The sequence below is a fragment of the Phyllostomus hastatus genome, unplaced genomic scaffold (genome assembly GCF_019186645.2).
Source record: "Phyllostomus hastatus isolate PE091 unplaced genomic scaffold, TTU_PhHast_1.1 phas_scaffold_1066, whole genome shotgun sequence".
Classification (NCBI taxonomy): Eukaryota; Metazoa; Chordata; class Mammalia; order Chiroptera; family Phyllostomidae; genus Phyllostomus; species Phyllostomus hastatus.
This window is the reverse complement of record NW_025334004.1, coordinates 8,807,904-8,828,301: the sequence shown is the minus strand read 5'-3', so window position 1 is coordinate 8,828,301 and position 20,398 is coordinate 8,807,904. Positions and strand designations below refer to the sequence as shown.

At 43.2% G+C, this 20,398-nt stretch overlaps 1 protein-coding gene across 50 annotated transcripts in view; it reads left to right on the top strand.

Moving 5' to 3' along the window:
* Positions 1-19,234, top strand: part of SORBS1 (sorbin and SH3 domain containing 1) — a 226,724-nt gene extending 207,490 nt beyond the window's left edge. For 27 of the 50 annotated variants that reach the window (XM_045853928.1, XM_045853881.1, XM_045853882.1 and 24 more), the window contains 4 exons: positions 9,162-9,221; positions 9,791-9,981; positions 13,049-13,161; positions 15,871-19,234. In XM_045853928.1, the coding sequence (XP_045709884.1) occupies positions 9,162-9,221; positions 9,791-9,981; positions 13,049-13,161; positions 15,871-15,938 (432 nt within the window). In that variant the 3' untranslated portion in view covers positions 15,939-19,234. The remainder of the gene's footprint in view (positions 1-9,161; positions 9,222-9,790; positions 9,982-13,048; positions 13,162-15,870) is intronic. The other 23 variants (XM_045853929.1, XM_045853931.1, XM_045853930.1 and 20 more) reach the window with 2 other exon arrangements.
* Positions 19,235-20,398: the final 1,164 nt, after the last annotated feature.

Below are 20,398 nucleotides of genomic sequence, written 5' to 3'. Positions count from 1 at the left end.
TCACCAATGAAGTTACTGGATTTGGGTTTGGGGCACATAGTTTGGGCCAAGGAAGTTTAGACCTGTCAATGAGGAACGTGAAGGGGAAGATCGTGGTAGAAATCTTTCACTGGCATCACCAAATATTTACCGAGTTCTTCCCCAAGATAGAAGCCCTGGTTTTGGACTGGCATCTAGCCTTGGATTTTGAGTCCCTACAGTTGGTAAGAGTGCCTCATAGAACTTCTGAATTAAAAAGAATCTTTGAAAATCACCTACTTCAGTGACTTGTACCTTCTGGATTGCAGAACCTTTGAGAGTCTGAGGTCACCAGGAACTCAAGGCCAGCCTACATAATTTGCATCAAGTTTCAAGAGAGTCACACTTGAGTCCACCAGAGAGCTCCGTGGTCCACCAGGTTAAGAGCCCCCAGTTTATGTGATTTTTATGATGAGATGAGAAAGCTGAGGCCTGAAGAAAGCAACACTTCTATGGTGTCAGTTTGGTTCCTAAAGGGAAGGAAGACAGTCAAACAATAAAATTTGAGGGTGTGAAGTTTAACATAAAAATATTCAGGAAAGCAATGTGTCCTCAAAGCATCTGTCTGAGAAATGCAGAGCAAACTATTCTACAACCTTAGGAAAGGAGAGGAAGGAAAGCTACCCAACTGATCATAGAAAGACATGCTTTGATGACTTGGAGGGAACATCCCTTACCACATGGAAACTAGGTTAGTTCCAGAAAGAGAAGAACAAAGGCATAGGCCTGCTACGAGCATGGGAGTCAGAACTGGAATGGAAAGCATGTGATGCACCTTGCAAGAACCAAAAGGAAATTTAAAATGTTGAGACACTCACCCTGGCCGGTGTTGCTCAATTGGTTGGAGCATCATCCTGCACACCGGTCAGGGCACATGCCTAGGTTAAAGGTTCAGTCCCCTGTCAGGGCACAAGCAAGAGGCAACTGATCAATGTTTCTCTCTCTCCCTCTCTCTCTAAAATCAATAAATATATATTAAAATGTTGAGGTACCCAACTAAGAATGGGAAACATTTTCCTTTGGCTCACTCAAGCAGGAAATCTCTAAGTAAATACCAAGGGTACTTAACAATTCACAGGATGGGGAGAGACATTGGCTGTAGTTCTTACAAAAATAATCATCATTTCAGCATCTAAGGTAGGAAACTAAGACCCAAAGTTGAAGTGTCCACCCCTATAAAGTGTTAGGAGAAATGGCATGTAGTAGACTCCCCCCCAATACAGAGATCAGGGTGCAGTGGAATATGCAGGACTTGGAGTCAGAGAGACTGGGGTTCAAATCCTGGCTCTTCAGATTCCCAACTGTTGCATGGGTCACCGGCCAGCAGTGATCATGGAACGCTGCGGATGGCTCACCAAAAACACGCGAGAAAAAATATGCACAGAGACAAACTAGTTTCTGTGGAGAAGTAGGGACGAAATGGCCACCCCCCCTCAGTGGGGAGCACGCCGATTTACCATCCATACCTGCTTTTATTGGGCTCATTTTGCATAATAATTCAGGTAAAGTACAGTACTCATTAGGGGAAGTAAGGAACCATAGAAAACAAGGAACTCTGCGGGTCTATTTTGAGTCGGGGTCAAAGAGCTGTAAGACTTTGAAGAACATAACTTTCTCCTTGGACCCCTCTCATTCAACTGAGAGCAGTCTAAACAAAGAAGGTTTCACAGTAATTTACATATTCTTTCTTAGGCCTGATCACCCGGGGAATCCGCCCTTTTCAGCACAGAGCTGCACCACCCTGTCATTGTTTCAGGCTTAGGTGGAGCACGAGAACTAAGGCAACCAAGGAGATTTTCTCCCAGACGATGAGAACTCAGGCTATGTCAAAGCCGAGGAGCGAGGGTCCATCACCCCCTTTTGCTGTAGCCCCCTAAGTCCTTCTTTTGGGGGGCCTCCCAAAGTGATCGTGCCTGTCTTAGGTCGTTCCCCCTTGGGGAATCTTACCTGTCTTTGGCTAACCGACCAAGCTTTTTGGGGTTCAGTTATGAATAAAGCAGCAGAAGCAGCATTCCTGCCAGGGAGATAAGCTTTTGTTTCCTTGCTGGCTTACGGTTCCAAGGGCATTCCCTTAGCCTTAGCCTAGGCAGGGGTTTCAGCTTCTGATACCAGTCAGGGTGGTTCCCAACACCCAACTGAAGACATAGTGGGTCTTAGTTTTGTAAGATGAGTTACATGTTGACTACCTTATTGAATTATTGTGAGGATTAAATGAGATATCCTGGAGACAAGCACCTAGCACTGAGCATGCAGTTAGAACTCAATTAATACCTGTTGCGTGATACCAATGAAACGGGGAAAAGAAATGGAAGTAGTTTATTTTATCCTCCTTACCCCATTCCACCTAAGAGAGGAACATGGGATAAGAAAGTAGGTAATGGGAGAATCCTTCTATTTTGGGTTAGACAATTCCAGAATTTGGCAAATTCAGATTTTTCACTCTGCCAATTTGTGTTCCTCCTTATTCTCTCCCACCTTGAGTACAAAGCCATCATTTTGGAAAGCTTTTGGTTTCTTCATACTTGAGAACACATTTGCCATTACTCCTCTACTTGTTTTAGGTAAGGAATGGAAGTCCACATTCCAGACTATGATGAGGTGACTGAGGAGCATTTGAGTGTTGTAATCAGATTCAAACTGCAACAAAGCTAACGTGTATTCTCTGGAGTAATCTGCACGGAGATTGTCTGGGTAGTAAGCAGCTGAACTAATTGTCATTGTTTTAATATTTAAGAAGGGATATTTTTCTCAATAAACTAAAGAGAACTCAATGGAATCAGAGACTGAAGGGTCATGTGGAAGTTTCCTAGAGCCAAAACCCAGTAGCCTGAATCATTCTTGTCTTCCTACTCCTCTGGCCGAGTTTGCCCATGGTGTTCCAGGAGCTGCAAATTTGTCGCCATTGGAGGCAACCCCTCACCTCCCACACTGCCAGACCTCTACATGGGGAAGCTACTGTCAAAAGCCCTCCACCTAGTCTTCAGAGGGCAATGAGTGAGGTGCTGTCTCCCTTCAGCCAGGTCAGCCCTGCCCAGTGCTAGTTCTCAGTTCATAGGGTGCTCACACTCCAATCATGGAACAGTAGAGCCAAAAAGACATTTACATAAATGTTGTCCAATACCCTTATTTTACCAAAAACTTGAAGTCCAAAGAAGTTAAGCATTTTGCTCAAAAGGCAAATTAGTATCAGAGCCTGGCCTGGAAACCAGGTTTTCTCACTCCAAGTCCTGTGTCCACCCCACGTCCACCTAAGAGACCAGTGTAAGTCACCCAAAGTGGTTTGCGGTATGAGGAAATGGGAAGATAGGGGGCCTGAGATGAGTAAAAGAATACCATTTCTGAGGGACTTGGCACTAAGAGAGCAGATATTTCCAGGAAGGTTCAGACCATGTTGAGGTTGAGTTCCTCTATCCTGTCCACATCTCCAGGACTTCCTGCTGTTCTTTAGCCTGTGGTCAGTTATTTTGGGCTTCAGGGCTTTGGCACAAACCCAAAGCTGGAAGAGGTTGCTTGGTAACCACAGTAGCACCAGGTGTTTTGTGGATCCTGAGGGATTAACAGCCCCAGGGAGGCTGAGGTCAGATTTCTGAGGAACTTCTGTGAACTGAGGATAGAAGGGCAACAGGACATCAGAGCAAGGACACACGCAGGCTTGCTCACTCGGGAAGAATGAAACAAGCACTTCAGGCCAAGAAAGGCCACTTGAGTGCATGTCTGCAAATATGGAAGAAAAGCAGTTTCTGGGTCAGCCACTATCACCTGTTTACTGTTGATGGGAGAGGGAAGGGGAATGGTGTGTGTGTGTGTTGAGCCAATTCCTGTTTTTCTAAATATTTGAAAAATTGCATTGCATCTCCCAGAGTCCAAAGTGTACTTAGCATGAGATAATTACCCCCTTTTTCTTAACCCTAGATGAGGTCCTGGTGGAAATTTGTATCTACTTTTAAGCTAAATAAGGGCAGACAATGAGGACTAGGGATCAGAGCAATGCTGTTGAGTAGGAACATAATATGAACTGCATTATGTAATTTAAAATTTTCTGATCATAAAATGGAATGGGTGAAATTAATTTTAATAATTTTATTTAACCTAATATATCAGAGTAGTATCATTTTAACATATAATCAATATAAGAATTACTAAGATATTTTGCAGTCTTTATTTTGTACCACATTTTTAAAATCCAGTGTAAATTTTTACACTTATAGCACATTTCATCCTGGCCACATCTAAAGTGTTCAGTAGACACATGTGGCTACTGGCAACCATATTGGATGGTATAGGTTTGGAGGAAGAGAAAAATAAAGCTGTACACAATAAGTGAGGCCAGGGAAACAAAATAAAACTTAGGCCTAGAGGGGAAAAAAATGTGAGGATAAGCAACCTTCCGAGCAAAGGGTGAATCCCTATGGTGGATGTTAATGGTTTCCATCTCCATTAAGGGCTCACCTCCCAAAAAACTTGTTTGTATTTCAGTTATATGAGATATTTGATTTAAGTCTAAGGAAGGCATTTCCAAGAGAGAGAACAGAATCTTAGCTAATAGGATAAGTGTTTATCTTTCCTTCTCTCTCACTAATAGGATAAATGTTTATCTTGTCTTCTTCCTTCATTAAGTAAGGAACCAAGCAAGTTGTCTCTAGCTCTCAGGGATAAGTTTGTCCAGATGTGAAGGTTATGATGATGATTACCCTCTGGTCTGGGCAGGACCTGAGACCGAGGAAAGAGGAGCTATCAGTATTACTTCCAGTACTGGGGATGAGTTAATGATTGGATGATCTCTATTAATACCCACTGTACCTTTTACATAACAAAAAAGTAATCAAGAAGAGAAGTTTCACTGCCTGTCCTCAGAAGAGGCAGAAGCTGGGTGTTAATTGTTTGGTGATACCAGCTATCTCATCAAGACTTAAGAGGGAGGTGGTGTATGGTGATCAGACACTTGAGAGGCTCTGCACTCAGTGGCTTTGCCACCTCGTGCTAGTTTTCAGACTTCCCTCAGCTTTAAAATTTTATCCTCTGCCCTCCCCAAGTCAATGGGTTAGTACAAGAGTCAGATGAGGAAATGGACCTATGTATGCTTTGAAAGCTGCTTTAAAGAAGTGCTTGATAAAAGAAAGGAATAGTAAAATGTCAATCCTTCTTTCTGTATCTGCTTCACCAAATCTCTTACATGCCCAATAGTTACTAGTTGATCAATTCCAGTCACCACTGTGGGATTAAGATAATTGAAAGATGCTGGGGGGCTTCTGTAAACTGTGGAGATTATGTTAAGAGATTGTCCATACTCTCTCTTTGTTCTGCATTTGACCTGAGGTCATTAGGCCACCAGCTGGAATTTGGAAATATTTTTATTTGTATGAGAACTTGTGTTTCATGAGGTGTGACTCCTATCACTCTTGCCACAAAGAATCTCAGTGTCAGATAATTGAGGTACTCTGCAGTCTTGCTCTCCCACAGTTGTTCTGTGGGCCAGCAGCATGAACTTCACCAGATGGAAATGTGCAGTCTCAAGACACACTCCAGATGTATCCTACAGGATCCTGCATTCGAACAGCATCCCTGGGAATACCAGCACACGTTAGAGTTTGAGAAGCACCGCGTTGCAATATCCCAACTAGTAGTAGTCAGCACGGCCTCAGCTGGAACAGCTGAGAAAACCCGTTCTATGGCTGGACAGCTCTTAACTTTCAGAAAGTTTCCCTTTGAAACTGGAGAAGTCTGCTCTCTTCCTTCAGCTCCCTCAGATGAGGAAGGAGGAGGATCCTTCAGGGCTGCAGTGGCTGTGGGAGCCCTGACCGTGCTCGCAGCAACCATTCTGATCTTCCTGGTCCCTCTCTTCTGAGCTTCTGCCACAGGCAAATTCCCTTTTCTGTGAACCATCTTCCTACTTCCCTGATCTTTGACAAAACAACTCTAATTGCAGCATAGTACAGTAGTTTAAAGGTCCTTTTGGCGACCAGCATTCTTCTGAGTCAAGATACATAAGCTAAGCAGTATTAGGATAAAACACCATTTTCTCAGGTTCATAAACATAGATTGACCAATCAACCAGAATTTGCCCCAGAAGGCTGTTTCCAGAATGGAGGCCTGCCCCCCACCCACCACACCATAGTACCAGATGGAGTGCTGTAATAGCACACAAACCAGAATGCAGCTTAATTCCTGACAACCATTCTGAGTTGTAACCTGGGACTACAGTTCTTCCAGACAGAGTTCTGTAATGTCACACAAAGTAGAAGGCACCTCAATTCCTGAGGTCGTTTCTGAGTCATGAGCCAGATTTGATTGAAAACAAAGGTGATGGAGAGTTCTGAGAATCAGAGGAGAGTCCCCATGTGAAATCACTTTGGCAGCTGCTGGGGGGTCTCTAAGTCTGCACCCCAAGGCCCCGCCAGTCTAGGCAGCCAACATGACTCCCCACCCGAATATCCAGACTTACCAGAGAGTCCTGAAAGTGTCGCACAGGAGTCACCAGAAAATGAAACCAGAAAAGTCAGTGTTCATGCTGCCTGTCACTATCAGAACCACTACGTAGAGACGAGGACTGAATCTTTATGGGCACTTTATTCCGATGCTGGCAATCTGAGAAGATGGCAGGTTATGTTTCCTTAAAAACCTTCTGGTCAGTGGGAAATGGAGACAACTGTACTTGAACAACAATAGAAAAAGAAAGGAAAAAAAAACATCTCATCTCAAGCCAACCTCTTTAATAGAGCTAAGGAAAGGACAGGTAAGGGGTTTAGAAAAAGTTTAATCAGGTAAGAGTTGCAGTCCATAGCAATTTTGCTAGTATTTCTTTATCTCCTGATCGACAATTCAGTGGCTCAGATACCATCTCCATCATTTGCAGACCCTCTGGGGCACAAAGGTTGGATTGCTTGTCCTGGAGTTTAATAGGTCATTTCAGTTCCTGGGATAACTGCTTTCTACCTGCATTAATTACTTAAGCTATCAACTATGACTGAAGCTAAAATCTTTAACTCTTGAGTTTCCCTATCACCTTCTCTCAAGTCAAAATCTGCCTGGATGCAGCATTATTTACAATTGCCAAGATACAGAAGCAGCCCAAGTGTCCATCAGTAGATGGATAGATAAAACAACTATGGGGCGTTCACAAAATGGAATACTACTCAGCCATAAAAAGAAAACTTGACCCTTTGCGACAACACGGATGGACCTGGAAAACATTATGCTAAGTGAAATAAGCCAGTCAGAGCATAAGTAACATATGATTTCACTTAGATGTGGAATCTATGAACAAACTGAACTAACCATCAAAATAGAGACAGACTCATAGATGGAGAGTATTGCGGGGCGGGGCTGGTAAGCGGGTGGAGGGATTGAGCAAAAAGGAAAAAGTACTCATGGACATGGACAACGGTGTGGGGATTACAGTAGGGAGAAGTATAAGGGGGCTAAATGGTAATGGAAAAAATACAATAAAAGATTTTTTTAAAATCTGCCTGGAGCTACTATCATCCACTCAGGATGCCCAGAATAAGTTTCACTCTAGGTGCTTGGAAAGGTCATTACTTTCCTTTGTTACCCAGAAGCCCCATCCAGAGGATAGACAGGTGGTGAATGGCGTTACGCTCCTGGTCACCTGCCAAAGGCATGCAGGTCCGGAGAAATTGCAAAAGGAGCTTGAAATGGCTTCCTCCAGTCCCTTCTCTTTCTTCACTCTGTCAGACTCCAGGGGGCTGGTTTAAATGACAAAAGTTTGGAAGGGGTTTGGAGAACTTGAAGAGGTTTCCCAAAAGGACCAGAGTGTACAAGTGGCATCTTGGGTGGACACGGGACCTACAGGGCATGCATGCTGAAAGGCGAGGTCATTTATAGTGGTGAAGACCAGGCAGGGATGGTGTGGTGATGTGGAAAGACAGCCTAGCAGCCTTGAGTCTCCCAGCTGTGTGACAGCGGGGAATGCACAAAACCCTTCTGAGCATCAGCTTCCTGGGTTCTGAAAGCAAGCAGGATTGATAGACCCTGTCCTACCTGTCTCCAGCATTTTTGTGGAACTCAGTGAAGGTAATGTCAGTGAGCACACTTGGTAATGTTGGAGATGGTCCGAGGAGGAAGGGGAAGTTTCGATGAGACAGTAGAGGAATCCAGGAAACAAGTGTACCTCTAACTTACTGTGTGACATCAGGGGAGGCCACCACCTTCTCTGGGCATCTTTGTGAAAGAAGTGAGTGACACACAAAAGACCTCTGAGTGCCCTTCTAGAAGGGCGTGGACTCACTGAGGCTCATTGCTATGATTGTGGGCTGCCTGGAGGATTTCTCCAGGGACGGCTCTTCCAGTGTTTACTTAGGGAGACTTCCTAGAGCTTGGAATTGAATCTGTTTTAAGGGAAATGATTTCTAACACTCTTTCAATGAAGGCCTGGCCTCTGCTGTGGGAGACCCCCTTAAAAGATGGGTGGTGAGCCATGATCGCACCTGTGCTTCCCTGTCAGCCTGTGGTACCTGAGCTGGTGGGTGATGAGTTTCTGCGGCTGCGTCCAGACACTTGTTTCTGGAAGCAAGCTCGGCTCTGTGAGCTTTCTGAACTCTCGTACCTAGCTGGTGTGTGTGTCATGTGCAGATTTCCCAGGGGACAGTCTTTTTGATACTTTAACTATTACCAAGGAGCTTTTCAAAAGCACTACTCTCCTTTTCAGTTTTTATGAGTACCGAAATATGTCATACCTGTTGTTTTATGAGCCTGCTTAGTTAGAGGAGGCTCCTAGTCAACCAGGTAATTGAAACTGGCTCTTGGTCCAGCAGCCCATCCACAGATGCTTCCCAGCTGAGAATGAGGGGAACAATGCCTATGGCTGCAGAGGGAACTTAACACAGCCCTTCCGAGTCTCTTTCCTGCCAGTCCGGGGACCCTGTGTTGTTCATGCGCACCTCACCGCAGCCATGTTTCCAACTTCCCATTTCATTGCCTGGATGCTTGCTTCTAACTCTGTACATTGCATTTTCTCCTGTGCACCCACCATGTTGTCGTGGAAACTCGGTGGCATAGGCCGCGAGTATCCGGTGTCATCGAGTGTGATGGTGTGGTACATGTATTTGCTCATGCTTTTATTTTGATTTCTTTCCAATGTGACATCTGCTAAAATGTCTCCCTTATAATTTGCTTGGTGATCACAGCCTTCTCATCATTCATTGAGAGCAGGACCTGATCTCACAGAATCTGAAAAGAGCTATGTGGTAAGATGCCTGTTGAATAAGACTGTAGCTTTTCTAAAGAGAATCCTTACTGACTTCTAGAGTCTTGCCTGAAGTAATGCTTGGTTCACTCACCGAGCCATTATTTATAAGAATTTTGTGGCTGTTGCAGTAGAGAGAGATGGTAGGCCACCCCTTTCCCTCTTAAAAAAAGCAGAGGAATTTAGAGATGATAATTGTACTCTGCCTACATGTGGGATTAAATGAATGTTCTTAGTGCATGATCGGGGATACATACTTGCATTTCTATCCTGAAATTATTCTGTTTATAACAGTTACTCACTAATTACAACCTTTTATGCTACCTTTTTTTTTAATATTCATACTAAATTCCAAATTCTGTATCTTACCTGTCTTTCCATGCTTACGCCTGGATCCCTCCTGCACTCCACTACTGGAATATCTATTTTTTTAACCTGGATCTTCAACTCTGTTGTTTCCCTGGACTTATGTGCTTCGTCTGGAATGTTCCATCTCTTCCTCTCTTTCTTTTTTGTCCCCATGTTGACTGTTTTATGGGGGTTTCTGGATTTCTCGGGGCCACCTCACAGGAAGCAGTTTGCAATGAGATCATAAACATTGCCGAAAAATCTGTTCATTACTGCAGCACTGTTTCTCATCCCCTTGACTTTCATCACAAGGTATCCCCTTCTGACAATAAATCATCTTTAATCATTTCTCAGCAACCTCAAGCCCAGCAGCGAAGAGTCACTCCAGACAGGAGTCAAGCCTCACAAGATTTGTAAGTACACTTGGCAAACTTCAGTTCTCACGTTTCAGTGGACTGCTGGGCTTAGTAAGTGGGTCATTGACTGACTGTGGGGGAATGAATGAAGCACTCCCAGCTTCTCTGAGAATACTATGTTTTCCATCAGCCAGTGTGAGAACAGGTGGCCGGTAAATGAAGGATATCATGGCCTATTGGGAGAAAGAGGCGGGTTAAGGGCAGACTGGTACCCAAGGGCAAATGGGAGCTGTGCTGACTGGTTTCACTCCTAGTGTGGGAATGTAGAGGAAGGAATGGTTAGTTCCAACCAGAGCTGAATGAATAGGGTTTATCCATTCATTAGAAAAAAAAAACATTGCCCTGACTTGTGTGGTTCGGTTGGTCGGAGCATCTTCCCATAACCAGAAGGTCGCTGGTTCAATTCCCAGTTAGGGTACATGCCCAGGTTGCAGGCCTGATCCGCAGTTAGGGTGCATACAGGAGGCAGCTGATTGTGTTTCTCTCTAGCATTGATGTTTCTTTATCTCTCCCAATCTCCCTCTCTCTCGAATGAGAATAAAATAAACCATTAACAATACAAAAATTAAAAATACTGGCTGTCTCCTATGTTTTAAGCACAAAGGCATTAACTCCATTGACAGAACAAGGAGGTTTGGAATAAGCGTTGAAAGACAAATTGGATTTGGGAGCTAGAATAGGGATCTTTCTAGATGAGGAAACCACGTGTGCAAAAGTGGAGTGTTAGGACAACTTCAAAAATGCCCATGTGACTACGGGATACAGTTCATGGAGAAAACAGATGACACTCAAGAAGTAAGTTGGGACCAGATTGTAGAATCCATCATGCTACCAAAATAAGTGTGGAATTTATTCTGCAGGCACTCAGGAGCCACTAGAGAGTTTTGAAATGAGGAGCATGTTGATTATGTTTTGTTTTGGGGAGATAACTCTGGTAATGGAGTAGAAGGTGGATTTCAGAGATGAGAGACAAAGACATTGGTTGGGAGATATTGTAATCCAGCCAAGAAGTGACAGAGTGGGTAATTTATGACCATGGACACAAGATTACCCAAGGAGATTCAAGGTGAAGTTTGAAAGGAAATGACAGTAGATCCTTGGATAACCAGTTTTTAAGGCAACAGAGGTAGCAGCAAAGGAGACCGAGAAGGAGCAGCAAGAGACTCAGGAGAGGGTCTAGGAGCAATCACTTGCACATAACAACACAAGTGTGTTCGGTCAGCAGTGCCTCCTGCTTTAGAGAGGCCCAGGAGGGTAGGAAGTGAGAAGTGTCCTCCAGGTGTTCTGTTTGGCAGCTAGAAAAATCACTGGTGACCTGGGAGACAGCAGTGTTAGAGAGGATTGATGAGTCAGTTTGGTGGTGAGTGAAAGGGCTATAGATTGAGGGAGTAGCAAACACAGAGGAGGCATTTTTAGGGTACAGAGACTTCAGCACATTCGTACCAGAGGAGAAGGTGTTGACAGAGTCCAAAGATGTGAGAGAAGACCGAAGTTAAGGAAATAGCCCATGGAAGGGAATTCAACATGGCCAGAAGGGACCTTTCCTCGCACCTAAGAACAGAGGCAGGTGGGAAGAGGTATAGAGACTTAAACCTGAAGGGGAGGAAAGTTAAAGTGATGCCCACATCAAGCTTCCTCTCAGGAAATGGAGGAGAGTGAAGAGCCCTCTGCAGCAGAAGTGGCAGAGGAGGTGGGCAGACTCAATGGAACAGGGTCCTGAGCAGCATGTAGCCCATTCAAAATTAGAGCTGACTGGGTGACCCAAGCAGCAGGGTGACAGGACTTTTCTCCATCCAGGCTCCATAGTCAGGGAGTGAGGACAGAGGAGCAGAAATCAGGAGTTACTTCCAGAGTTGAGCCAAGCAAAGCAGCCAAGTGCAAGTGAGGGGGATAGGGCATTCCAAGGAGTCCAGGTTGGGTGGGGAGACAGGAGGCAAACATAGAAACATCAAAATGTGTTCATTTACCAACTGGAAATCTATCTGCCTCTCTTAATTCCTCTTTAGAAACCTTCCTCTGGCAGACAGATCCATCTACCAAAATATTAGCACATTTGGACAAGTACATAAAATGAAATTGTCCCTTTGGTTTTAACAGAGGAGAATGAACCCCTTGTTTCTGGGAACTGGCTCCACCTACTTGTATCTAGTCTGTCTTGCCCACACTGGAAACCACTGGCATCTGCTGACATGGTAGATGTTTGGCTCATTTGCAAAGTTTTGCCTGCTACTGTTGTGTTTCAAAATAATGAGTAAACAGAATTGTGAACTGGTGCATAGTGGATGCTTCTGAAGTGTTTGTGAAAGGAATAAGTGGAAACAAAGCTTTTTCTGTTGCCAAAGCAGATATCAGATTTCACCACATGTAGTCCATCTTTCTCCAGTGACTGTTGTTAGAACAAGCAGAATAGCACACACCAAGTTGCCCTAGGCCAACTACCAAGCAAATAAAAATCTTAACTCCCAAATCCACGGGATGGAAAAAAGCTTTAAAGAGTTTCAGGAAAATGACGTTCATACTTAATAGCAATGAATGAGATGTATGTTGGTGTATTAAGAAACTCAAGGTAGTTTTGCTAAACAGTGTGGCAATTGGAATATATATGTTTCCATATAAATATGACAATTTTATAATATATGACAAATGTCTTGGGCTCTCCGGTATAAATGACAAGAATATAATGTCTTTCTTTGGACCTAAGTAACCTGTGATTGTTCTTGACAATCTACACATATCATCCTATGTTAAGGAAAGCCTTGGTTAACTTTAAAGGGGGCGGGCATCTAGACAAAATCCTTGGTGATGGTAACCCATTGAAACTAAGTAAAAGGACTGACCATGACCTGCTTGTCAGCAGTTTTCCATCCCTGTCCTTCTTAATTTATTATCCTATGTTGAATGGATCTCCCCCAATGCTAAGTCATTAGAGAGATAGCCAACACAATATTTTTATCTCTGCTGATGAGTAAGAAACACTGCCTAAATGTTGACTGAACTGACAGGGCTTTTAAAATTCCTTGTGTAACCCTACTAGCCCCTTACTATTCATTTTTCTCATTTATAGATTTAGCTACCAAGCATTATATAGCTATATACCACAGAATGATGATGAGTTGGAACTCCGAGATGGAGATATTGTTGATGTCATGGAAAAATGTGACGACGGGTGGTTTGTTGGTGAGTGGTCTCATCATGCTTTTCCTACCAGCTGTGTTTCGAAGGAATGATGACTAGGAGTGATGAACTGTGCAGAAAGCAATATTCTCTGTGTGGAAAGAGGAGCTTCTCAGTTCCCGTACCACCGTTAGGAAGGCTAGGCCACCCAGTTTATGTTTGCTCTCGAGTCTGTGTGGATGGCAGTAATGTTGGACCTAAAGACCAAATGTGCCAATATCAAGTGCATGGAAAGGCAGTTGTCAAATTCACTGATTATGTTTGTATTTCTAATGGACATATATCTGTTCTACACTTGGAAATATTTTTTTTAAATCTCATTTATGAAACAACACAGGAAAACTTGACGGAGCCTCAGCCTGTACCATGAAACTCAAGCATATGTTAAACATTCTAAAGATCCTATTTACCCCAGCCTTCTAATAACTTTCATCAAAGTGATCTTCTTAATTAAAACAAGGGATTCACCTTTTGAAAACAGGGAGGGAAAGATCAACATTATTGAGATTCTGTTATAAAGCAAATGCTTGCTTGATAAACTTTCTAATTGACATTCATTCAACAAAAAGCCTGTAAGCCAGAATTATCCTTATTTCACAGATTCAAAAACTGAGGTCCAAAGAGATTAACTAGCCCAAGGTCACCCATGTAGCAAATAGTGGGGCCAGTATTTGAACGAAGGCTCATCTCTCCCCAAGCCTTTGTTCTTTCTGCTCAGATATGCATATGATGTTGGGAGCCACTGACTCCCCTTTTCCTCAATTTTCCCTTTTACAAATGGCTTTACCTTTATCTTCTTCCCAAAGACTAGCTCTTTCCTGATCTTGCTGGAAAAGCTTTGCTAAAGGCAAAGTAGTGTCAGGGCTGAGGTAATAAGAATAGCAAGGTCTCGGCATGAGTGGGAAGCCAGAAAGATCTGCTTCGGCCTTACCAGCTCCTTAGAAAGCTGACCCATCCTCCCAAGGCCCCCAGAAGCTTGTAGCACTCGCTACCTTAAGTCGTTGTGTATAGAAGAAAACCAGATCTGAGAAGTCAACAATAGTATACTGCAGTGATTTTTCATCTGGTGTGTGACAAGAATTTCTAAAACATGCAATACCTGACTATTTAAAAGTGGGGCGGAGAACTCTCTTCCCTTACATTGTCAAATAAAAAAATGACAATAGCCAACACAATAGTGGTCCAGTACGAATAAATCAAAATTATACCTCTTTTTTGTCAGATTGGCAAAATATATTTTTTGGTGTGCCACAGAATTTTAGTAATTAGTTTGTGTGTGCCATGAGTTGAAAAAGGTTGAAAATCGTTGATCTAGTGCAATGCAGTCCAATAGAAACATAATAGAAACCATGTAAGAAATTTAAAGTTTCCTGGAAGCCATGTCGAAAAAAATAAAATAAGACCAGTGAAATTAATATTCATATGTTTCATTAAACACAATGCATTCAAAATAGTGTCATTTGAACACGTAACCAGTATTTAAAAGTTGAAGTATTTTACATTCTTTTTTTCATACTAAGTCTTAGAAATGCGATAAATATTTACAGTTACAGTGTAGCTCAGCTCAGAATGGCCTTTTTTCAAGTGCTGTAGACATGTAGACACGCGTGGCTAGGACACTAGAGTGCAGCTCTTGTACATATTAGCTATTAACCTCTTCCACAAGCATTTACATTTTTTATAAGAACTTGGGGTGGGTGAGGGGCATTTTCTAATGGGGCATCCCCGGCAGCTTAGTAAAGGAAATATTTCAGATTCTTCAATGCCTCAAACACTTCAAAAAGTAACCTAATATTCAGACTAAGAATAAAGTAACCCAGCAGAGCTCCTTCTTGCCCACAAGGAATGGTGCTAACCAGCATCTGAGCGCGTCTCTGCGTCCTCCTTGACCAGCCCCACCACCCAAGGGGTTCCAATAGTTGTTTTAGATGTCTTTAGATGTCTTCTTCCACTTTGGGCAACAGCTCCGACCCACTGGTAGTGGCTGCTTGAAATGTGTTCAACAGGTTTCTGAAGTTCTGTCCAAGCCAGGTGGGAAAAGGAAGCAGTGATCAAATTGTGATGTCTGTTCATGAGAGGGTAATGATAACACAACATAACACACACGTGCACACACACACAGTGCCAATTCTCCAGAGAGACCCCCAAGGGCAGGAAGGAGATGAGGAATCCAGCAGTTCTGGATATGGAGCAGCCCAGGAAGGGCTTTGTTCCCAAGTAGCTTAGTGTTCCTGGCTCAACGAAAACCCTAATAAAGTTGGTAGCAAAGACAGGCAGTCAATTTAGGACTTAGGCAGGCTTATGAGAGGAATTTCCTTTTGATGTGTGGTCACATCCAGTGGACTTTTAGAAATCCTAGAGTTTAGAAGATGAATGTGCTCATTCTTCCAAAGTGGAGAAGTATTAGAAAGAGCAGTGGGCTGGGAGTCAGAAGACCTGGAATCAAAGTCTGCCTACGATGCTTACTGAGCTATGGGACTTCAGCAATGTCACTTAAGCGCTCTGAAAAAAGCTCATTTAAAAAAAAAAAAAGAGTATTAAAAATGCCTGCCTTGCTTACCACTCAGCATTATTTTGCAACCTAAATGAGATAAGGGAAAGTGCTTTGGAAAACCATACACTATACTACAAGCTGCAGGAGTGTTATCAGGGTCTGTCTTTGAACTCATGTGGGCTAGTCTTCTCATTGTGCATATGTGTGTTTTTTTATAGGTACTTCAAGAAGGACAAGACAGTTTGGTACTTTTCCAGGCAACTATGTAAAGCCTTTGTATCTATAAGAAGACTGAAAACCACAGAGATGATTTTTATTGGAGAATGAAGCATAATTCATGAACCAGTCTCTTTATTTAAAAGTTGAGTCAGTAGGAAAAGTAATGCAGTGGATAAAAGTAAGAAGCAAAAGAGAGGGACAGAGAAGTGTGTTGTGTTTGAAACTGGAGCCTGTCTAAGCTTACTGTGTATCAGACAGGCCTGAACCATGTGCTGAGCAGAAAGGAATGAGGCAAATCTGTATTTACTTAGCTGCTCTGGGAGCCACTCCAGCCCTCCCCTCCTCTCCCCATCTTAGGTAATCTGACCTGTAGCCCAGTCCAGGAGCAGTTAGGCCAGAAATGCCTCCGGCTGCAGCACCCTTGACCAGCTCCATCTCTAAAGGGTCTCGGCGCTTAGCCTGAATCAGCCCTCAGAGTGCCAGGCAGCTTCCCAGCCATTCTCCAAAGGCTCCACACACAGACTCCAGTCCCACTCCTCGCCACTCAGACCCCCCTGGTCCCCCAACACTGCTGGAGATCTATCTAGGCTGCTGACACCCCCAAACTCCTGAAGACCGAGACCCTCACTGGACCTGCTGAAGTTTCTGGAGCAATGGAGGCAAAACTTAGGCACCCTGTGCGTCCAGCCTGCATGTGGCATTGCCATTGACACCCCTGGTGTTCAGACAGAAACCCACACAAGGTTTGCCTGTGGGAGCTGGTGGCCAGGCAGATAGTTAAATGTCTATGTTGGAGTGACTTCAGTCAAGAAGCCCTGTTAGCTTTTGAGGTCACAGGCAGTGTGTTCCTTTCCCATAGTGCTGGCATTCACAGATGGTCACTTTCAGGGCAGCGGTTTCATTTATCAATGCCATTGCTAACCTCTCTTTTTTGGATTGTTTTTGGCCAGGCAGTTTGAGGTTGATAGGCCTGTTCTCAGAGAACCAAGGATGGCAGTGTTCAGTGACTCATTTAACAACACACACTGATGTATGCTGGATGCCGGGGCTGCCAATGAGCAAGGCGTGCTCTGAGCCGAGAAGAGACTCACCGTGTTTCATTTGTACTCCCACAGGAGTTCAAGGGCCACTCAAAATGTGCTCAGTCACCCAGGGTTATGAGGCTTCTCTTCAGAGAGGTGCAGATGCAGTGGCCCTGGAGAGGCTTCTCTTCAGAGCAGAGGTGCAGATGCAGTGGCCCCAGGCGTGAGGAAGCAATTCTGCCACTCCAGGAGGTCAGATCTATGCCAGGGCCCCTGCGACACCAGGCGTGTTCAGTCACAAGTCTACCTAGTTCAAGAATGTTTATTGGCTTCTCTGTTAGACCCCTTGGAGAATGAAAGATGGAAATGGCCCATTCCCTGCCTGTTGGAAACTCAGAGGTGACCGGGGAGACAGATACACAAAAAAATAACCAAGAGAGATTGTGATATGTGCTGAGAAGGATGGGAGAGAGGAAGAGGTAAACTTTCCCTGGAGGGATCCTAGAAAGCATTATCACATTTCTGTCTCCATTAGCTCACTGTTGAATAAGTAGGATGCCGGAAGGACCTTTGCCCAAGGGTACTTTATGGCTGAAAATACTTGGAATTGTTTCCACAATCTTTACACTCTCACTCTCCCCACAAACACATCCACAGTCACAAATAGGAATAGCAATCCCAAGTGCTAGGGTGTGTACAGGAATCCTAGCTCTTGGCATATAGCTCAGAATTGCCTACGGACTGTTGTCCCAAAGTCTGGGGTCTCTACAACTACGCAAAATCTGTCTTCAGTGTCCCTGCCTCAAATTCTGTCTCCATTACTCATTTTAGGATCCCATCAGCTGCCCACCCCCATCAGACAGCCACAGTACCCTCACTTCTCTCCCTGTCCTCTTTGTAAATCTTGCTCGCTGACTTCTTCACACTAAAGTGTAAATGGCTGATACGAGGAATGTGTTACCTATTCCCAGTAACTAGAGCAGAGCCTTAATCCCAAAGGAAAAGATTGTAGAACTAATGTTGGGGGTGCAGGTAGGTGGAGGAGCTTCCTGGATAGAAATTCCTTAAATAAGACTCATTGCTTTGGAAGGTCCACTCCACCTTCCCAGGACACTGTGTTTTTGACTCAGAATATAGTACAAGTGTGTATGCACGTGCATTTGCACAGCAGCATTTCACCCATTTTGAAATGTAATTCTTGTATTGGCTGATGTGTTTCCTGGTCTTTCGTAGATGCAAACCATTAATATCATGATTTTATCTAATAGGTTTTTGAGGGGTGCTTCCTGATTAAGTAGGTAATTTTGAACACCTCTTTAAATACAGCTAGAAAATAAAACCAATTTGTAAAGCCACATTTGCATATGACGCCAGCCTCACGCATTTGTATATCTCCAGAGACTCAGATATGCCTCACTAATTTGCCAGTCTTTAATAAAATCATATGTTAAAATTTGCATCAAACTTCAGCTTCCTATGTGTGACAAAACAAGGAACAGAGGTTTCCAATGGCTCTTTTGTCTTCAGACATTTAGTAATATAAAATACCTATTTTTATGCTGAGATGTTTATACAGGTTTATTAATAGCAAGTGCAACTAACTGGCGGCATGCCTTGCTAACAGTTTTGATATATTAGCCATGCTTCTGGATAAAGGCAAGCCCCAAACTACTTCTCTTTTGCAGTCTCTCCGGGATCAGTAAAGGAAGAAAATCATATGCTTAAGTGGGACTGTAAATATGTATATTTAACTTTGTATAGCCCATGTACCTACTTTGTATAGAAAAATAATTTTAAAAATTTGAACTGAAGGGGGTAAAATAAGGAAGTCATGGAGTTTTTTGCATTTTTATTTAAATGAAGGAATTACAAATAACTCACCGGCAGATTTTTAGCACAAATATAGCCATTGTAAAGTGTTAAAATTTTAAGTAATCATTATTTCCGGAAGAGAAGGTATCTTCAATCTCAGTCACAGTTTCTTTTTTTTTTCTTCTTTTTTTTTTTTTTTTGGTTTGGAATTTTTTGTTTTGGGGGTTCTTGGTTTGTTTGTGGGGGTTTTTTTGGCAGTTCTATTTCTCTGAAGTAGTATTAAGTCCTATTGCTAGAATAGGTTACTACAAAAAAGATTACATTCTGAAAGAAAAATACCTGACATTATATATAACCAATTAATTTAAAGTTTTGCCATTTAAATTACACACCAGGAACATGTACCATGCAGACACAGGTTTTTCTGTTCATTTACTTTTCTTTATTGCAGTGGATTGATTTGATAAATAGAAGTGTTGAATTACTACATTTGCTGTACATATTATTTAATAAACTTTATTCAGAATCACGTGGTATCTGTTTGTTCTTACCATTCACTATTTCCTTTCTTTGCCAAGCTTCCCAAAGGAGACTTTTATTAGTCACTGCTTCAATTTCTCATACTCTCCTTTTTCATTCTTCTATCTTACTCCTTGAAGACTCCACTTACTACCCTATCTTTTCTCAATAAGCTAACTCCATGACCCTCTTTGAATTATTTTTCACCATTCTTTCTATATGTGTTTATTTGTTGTGATTACAAAAGTAACGCATATGTCTTTAAAGGCAAAAACACAACATTATAAAATATGTATAATGGGTACACACCACGTTATACATATACATTAAAAATATGTAGAATTTGCTCCACACCACAAGAGTACAGGAAATGACACCACACTTGGTTTTTCTACATCAAATTAAACCTGGCTATGAGCCTTCTGCTCTGGTGGGTGGAAATGCAGTCTGTGTTTTCCCCCCTCCCAGCCCAAGTGTGTCAGGGCTGTGGCACTAAGCATCCAGCCTCCCCCGGCACCCCATGGTTAGGATCACCTCTGGGGCCCACTGCACACAGGGCATGGGTCTGTCCCACAATAAAGCCCAAAACCTCGCCCTCTGTCCCCTGGTTCTTTCTCTGCCTCCTTCAACTCAGCAGCAGTTTGCACTGCCACCTGTTCGGGGTGACTCAGTGGAATCCCCCTCAGTGGGCTTAGGCTTCAAACAATCTTGGGAGAAGGGTTGTTTTCCAGAAGTGTGACAGCCCCAGTATGGGACCCTGAGTCATGGGCACTACTTTCTTTCATTCCCTCCTTCTCGTCCAACAGATCCATTAGCTGTACCTTCAAAATGCATTTGAGACCTGGTCAGTGTGGCTCGTTGGGTTGGAGGGTTCTCCCTTAAACCGAAAAGTCCCAGTTCAATTCCAGTCAGGGCACATATGTAAGTCATGGGTTCTGTCTCCTGCTCGGGCTCTTATAGGAGGAAGCCAATGGATATGTCTCTCACATCGATTTCTCTCTCATCAATAAGTGTAAATTTTTAAAAATATATATATTTTTAAAAACATTTGAAACCCAACCACTCAACTGCCATAGTCCAAGCCATTTTTGCTCACCTGGATCATTGCAATCATTTTCTACTTGGTCTCCCTGCTTTCACCAGTGCCCCTTCCAATTTAGTCTTAACATAGCAA